Source organism: Neopelma chrysocephalum, unplaced genomic scaffold, assembly GCF_003984885.1.
Source record: "Neopelma chrysocephalum unplaced genomic scaffold, ASM398488v2 Primary Assembly neopelma1_93613, whole genome shotgun sequence".
NCBI lineage: Eukaryota > Metazoa > Chordata > Aves > Passeriformes > Pipridae > Neopelma > Neopelma chrysocephalum.
This window is the reverse complement of record NW_020922328.1, coordinates 284-4,078: the sequence shown is the minus strand read 5'-3', so window position 1 is coordinate 4,078 and position 3,795 is coordinate 284. Positions and strand designations below refer to the sequence as shown.

At 68.7% G+C, this 3,795-nt stretch overlaps 1 protein-coding gene across 1 annotated transcript; it reads left to right on the top strand.

Annotated features, from left to right (window-relative positions):
- Positions 1-6: 6 nt before the first annotated feature.
- On the top strand, positions 7-3,790 carry LOC113980314 (the record flags this gene model as incomplete). Its single annotated transcript, XM_027707539.1, has 4 exons — positions 7-88; positions 1,880-2,032; positions 2,359-2,525; positions 3,011-3,790. Coding segments are annotated over exons 2-4 (1,098 nt in total), but the record flags the coding sequence as incomplete, so codon positions are not given.
- Positions 3,791-3,795: the final 5 nt, after the last annotated feature.

Here is a 3,795-nt window from a genome sequence, read left to right as displayed (position 1 = left end):
GGAGGAAGAGGAGGAAAAAAAAAAAAGGGATGGGACCAATCGGGACGGGACGGGAAGAGAAAGGATAAGACGGGGAGAGGAGCCGCCAGTAAGTGCTTCTGGGTCTCAGTGATAGCGCGGGGGGGGGTGGTAGCGGGTGCTGTTGCCATGGGGACGGGTTGTTTACATGGGCTCGATCTTGGGCCTGGTCTGGTGTGGTCTTGGTGTTGATTCCAGCGCGGGAGGAGACCCCCAAGGGGGGTGGTCGGGGGTCTCAAAGAGGGGGGGTCCCTGGGGAGGGGTCTCTGAGGGGGAGTCCTTAAGGGGGTGTCCCCAAAAGAGGGGTCCCAAAGGATCCCAAAAGGGGAAGTTCCCAAAGGAAGGATCCCTAAAGGAGGGGTCCCAAAGGAGGGTGTCTCCAATTAGGGGATCCCAAAAGGGGGAGTTCCCCAAGGAAGGGTCTCCAAAAGAGGGGGTCTCCAATTAGGGGATCCCAAAAGGGGGGTCCCCAAAGAAGGGTCCCCAAAGGAGGGGTCCCAAAGGGGGAGTTATCCCAGTCCCATAAGGTCTTTTCCCAGTGTCTTGAGGGTCTCTTCCTGGCCCTGGAGGGCCTTTTCCCAGTCCCATGGAGTTTTTCCCAGTCCCTGATGATCTCATCCTTGTCCCGGAGGGTCTTTTCCACATCCCAGAGGGTCTTTTCCCTGTCCCTGGGAGTCTTTTCCCTCTCGCAGAGGGTCTTTTCTGGGTTTCAGAGGGTCTTATCCCGGTCCCAGAGGGTCTTTTCCCAGTGTCTTGAGGGTCTCTCCCTGTCCCTGGAGGGCCTTTTCCCAGTCCCCGGGAGTTTTTCCCAGTCTCCAATGATCTCATCCTAGACCCGGAGGGTCTTTTCCACATCCCAGAGGGTCTTTTCCCTGACCCTGGGAGTCTTTTCCCTCTCGCAGAGGGTCTTTTCCGGGTTTCAGAGGGTCTTTTCCCAGTCCCGGAGGGTCCTTTCCCGGTCTCCATGTCCCCATGTCTCCAGGCCCCCCGACAGCAGGGCTGGTGTTCCCCCTCCCCAGTTTCCACCCCAGTGACCCTTCCCCGCCCCACTGGGCGCTCCAGGGTGTCTCCCAAGTTTACACATCCAGGAACAGGGATTCGGTGTCAGGCCGAGGCTTCAATGTCCCGTCAGGATTCACCCCCTCGTTGCTTGCTGAATTCCAGGGACACGGGGGCCAGTGCCACCAGCCGGGAGTCCCCGGAGCCAGTTAACCCCGGGATAACTCCCAGGATAACTCCCGGAGCCGCCGGGAGCTGCGGGTGAGGTTTGGGATGTCCCGGGGGGCGGTTCAGGGGGGGTTTCAGAGGTTGGGCCGCGCTGGTTCATCCCTGGATCGCGGTGGGATTCCCCCCAGGATAAAGCCGAGAACAGAGTGAAACCGAAACCAAAACGGGCACCGGGCGGGGCCGAGGGCACGGCCGGGCCGGGAGGGGCCGGCTCTGCCCCGGCTGGGCGAGAGGGACCCCAAAGTGAGGTGGGGCCGTGCCGGGTGGCAGTGCCGCGTCCCCTCCCTGAGTGTCCCTGTCCCCACAATGATGGCCATGGGGGCTGATCCCTGACTGTCCCAGTCCCATCCCTGTCCCCAGGGATGCCATGGTGCCAGGCAGGGCCCACAGTGACTGATCCCTGACTGTCCCCATCCCTGTGCCACCCCAGGGATGTCCCAGCGCTGGGCAGGGCCCACAGTGGCTGATCCCTGGCTGTCCCCATCCTTGTGCCACCCCAGGGATGCACCGGGCAGTGTTCACAGTGACTGATCCCTGACTGTCCCGGTCCCTGTGCCACCCCAGGGATGCCCCAGCACCAGGCAGTGCCCACAGTGACTGATCCCTGACTGTCCCCATCCCCGTGCCACCCCAGGGATGCCCCGGCGGCGGGCAGTGCCCACGCTGGCCTCGCTGTGCCTGCAGAGCCTGGCCCAGCACATGCAGAGCTTCTGGGCCAAGGACTACAGTGACAACTACCTGGACGAGTACGAGTTCCGCTTCCTCGTGGGCCCCTTCAACGACCTGGGTGAGCCCTGGGGAGGGGAGGGGGGTGTGCCAGGGTCCCTGATGCCCCCCCCGTGCTGGGCAGGAGGGTGGTGCCGGGGCCCTGGGACCCCCAGATGGGTGGAGGGGTATCGCTGACCCCCAGGTGGGTGGGTGGGCATGCCAGGACCCTGAGCCCCCCATGCAGGGCGGGTGGAGGTGCCGGGCACCGCTGACCCTTGTGTGGGGCGAACGGGGGGTCCCGAGCCCTGCTGGCCCCCGTTGCCCTGGCGGGTGGGTGCCAGCCCCACTGAGCCGTGCCCCCCAGCCTGCGGGCTGGTGCCAGCCCCAGTGACCCGTGCCCCCCAGCCTGCGGGCTGGTGCAGGAGCTGCTGCGGCTGCTGGGGAGCAGCCGGCGCCTGTCGCGTGCAGCCCTGCACCTGCTGCTGCTGCCCCACCTGCGCCAGCTCAGCCTGCGCCACTGCCCCTCCCTGGCCAACAACGCCCTGGGCCACCTCGTCGTCCTGCGCTGCCAGGTGGGCACGGGGCAGCGGGGGCACGGCTGCCCCGGGGCTGGGGGAGCGGGGTGGGCTGTCGCGGGCCTTGGGGCTCGGGGTGCCGCTCTCTGTGGAGAGGGGGGAGAGGGGCTGGGGGTGCCGTGGTCCATGGAGCTGGGGAAGCCCACCTTCCGTGGGGCTGGGGGTGCAATGGTCCTTGGGGCTGGGGGTGCAATGGTCCATGGAGCTGGGGAAGCCCACCTTCCGTGGGGCTGGGGGTGCAATGGTCCGTGGGATTGGGAGAGTGGGGCAGGGGGTGCCCGTCCTCTGTGACACTGGGGATGCCCACCCACCATGGGGCCGGGGAAGAGGGGCTGGGGGTGCCAGGGTCCATGGGAAAGGGGGAGTGGGTGGGGGGTCCCAGACCTCGCTTGGCATCTTAGGGTGCCCACTCACCACGGGTGGGTACGGGGGATCCGTGCCCCCCTGCCCTCCCCACTGAGGGTCTCCCCGTGTGACTGCAGGGCCTGAGCTCCCTGGACCTGGGGGGCTGCGGGCGGCTGTCCCCGGCCGTGCTGGTGGACGTGGCCGAGGGGCTGCCCCGGCTGAGCCGCCTGGGGCTGGCACACACGCAGGCCAACGTGCAGGTGCTGTCGGCCGTGGGCTCCTGCTGCCGCCTCCTGCGGGAGCTCGACGTGTCCGGCTGCAGGAAGGTGACCCCCCGCGCCCTGCGGCACCTGGGCTACGACCCCCTGGCACAGACCCCCGGCTGCCCCGCGCTGCGGGTGCTGCTGGCCCGCGACCTGGAGCCCGACGGCGACGGGGACGGGGTGGCCGCCGTGGCCTTCCTGCTGCTGGCCCTGCCGCTCCTGGAGGTGCTGGCACACGGGGCCGTGCCGGACGCGCTGCGCCTGCTCCAGGCGGGGCAGCTGGACGGCACCGCCGGCCCCGAGGGCTTCCCGGCGCTGCGGGAGCTGGCGCGGGGCCGGGGAGCGGTGCCGGGGGGGCCCCCGCTCACCCTGCCCCTGCGGCAGCTCGAGGAGCTGGAGGAGGACGCCCTGGGCGCCGTCCACGCCGTGTGTCCCCGGGCCGAGGAGCTCAGCGTGTGGCTGGGGGACGGGCCCGGCCCCGCGGGGCTGCGGGAGCTGCGGGGCTGGGAGTGCCTGTCCCGGCTGACGCTGGGCTGTGCCGGGCAGCGCGGCCGGGCGCTGGCAGAGGTGCTGCCGCTGGCGGAGGCCCTGGGCACCCGCCTGCGCGCCCTGACCCTGCACGGCTTCAGCTGCCCGGACCCGCTGTCGCTGCCCGCCCT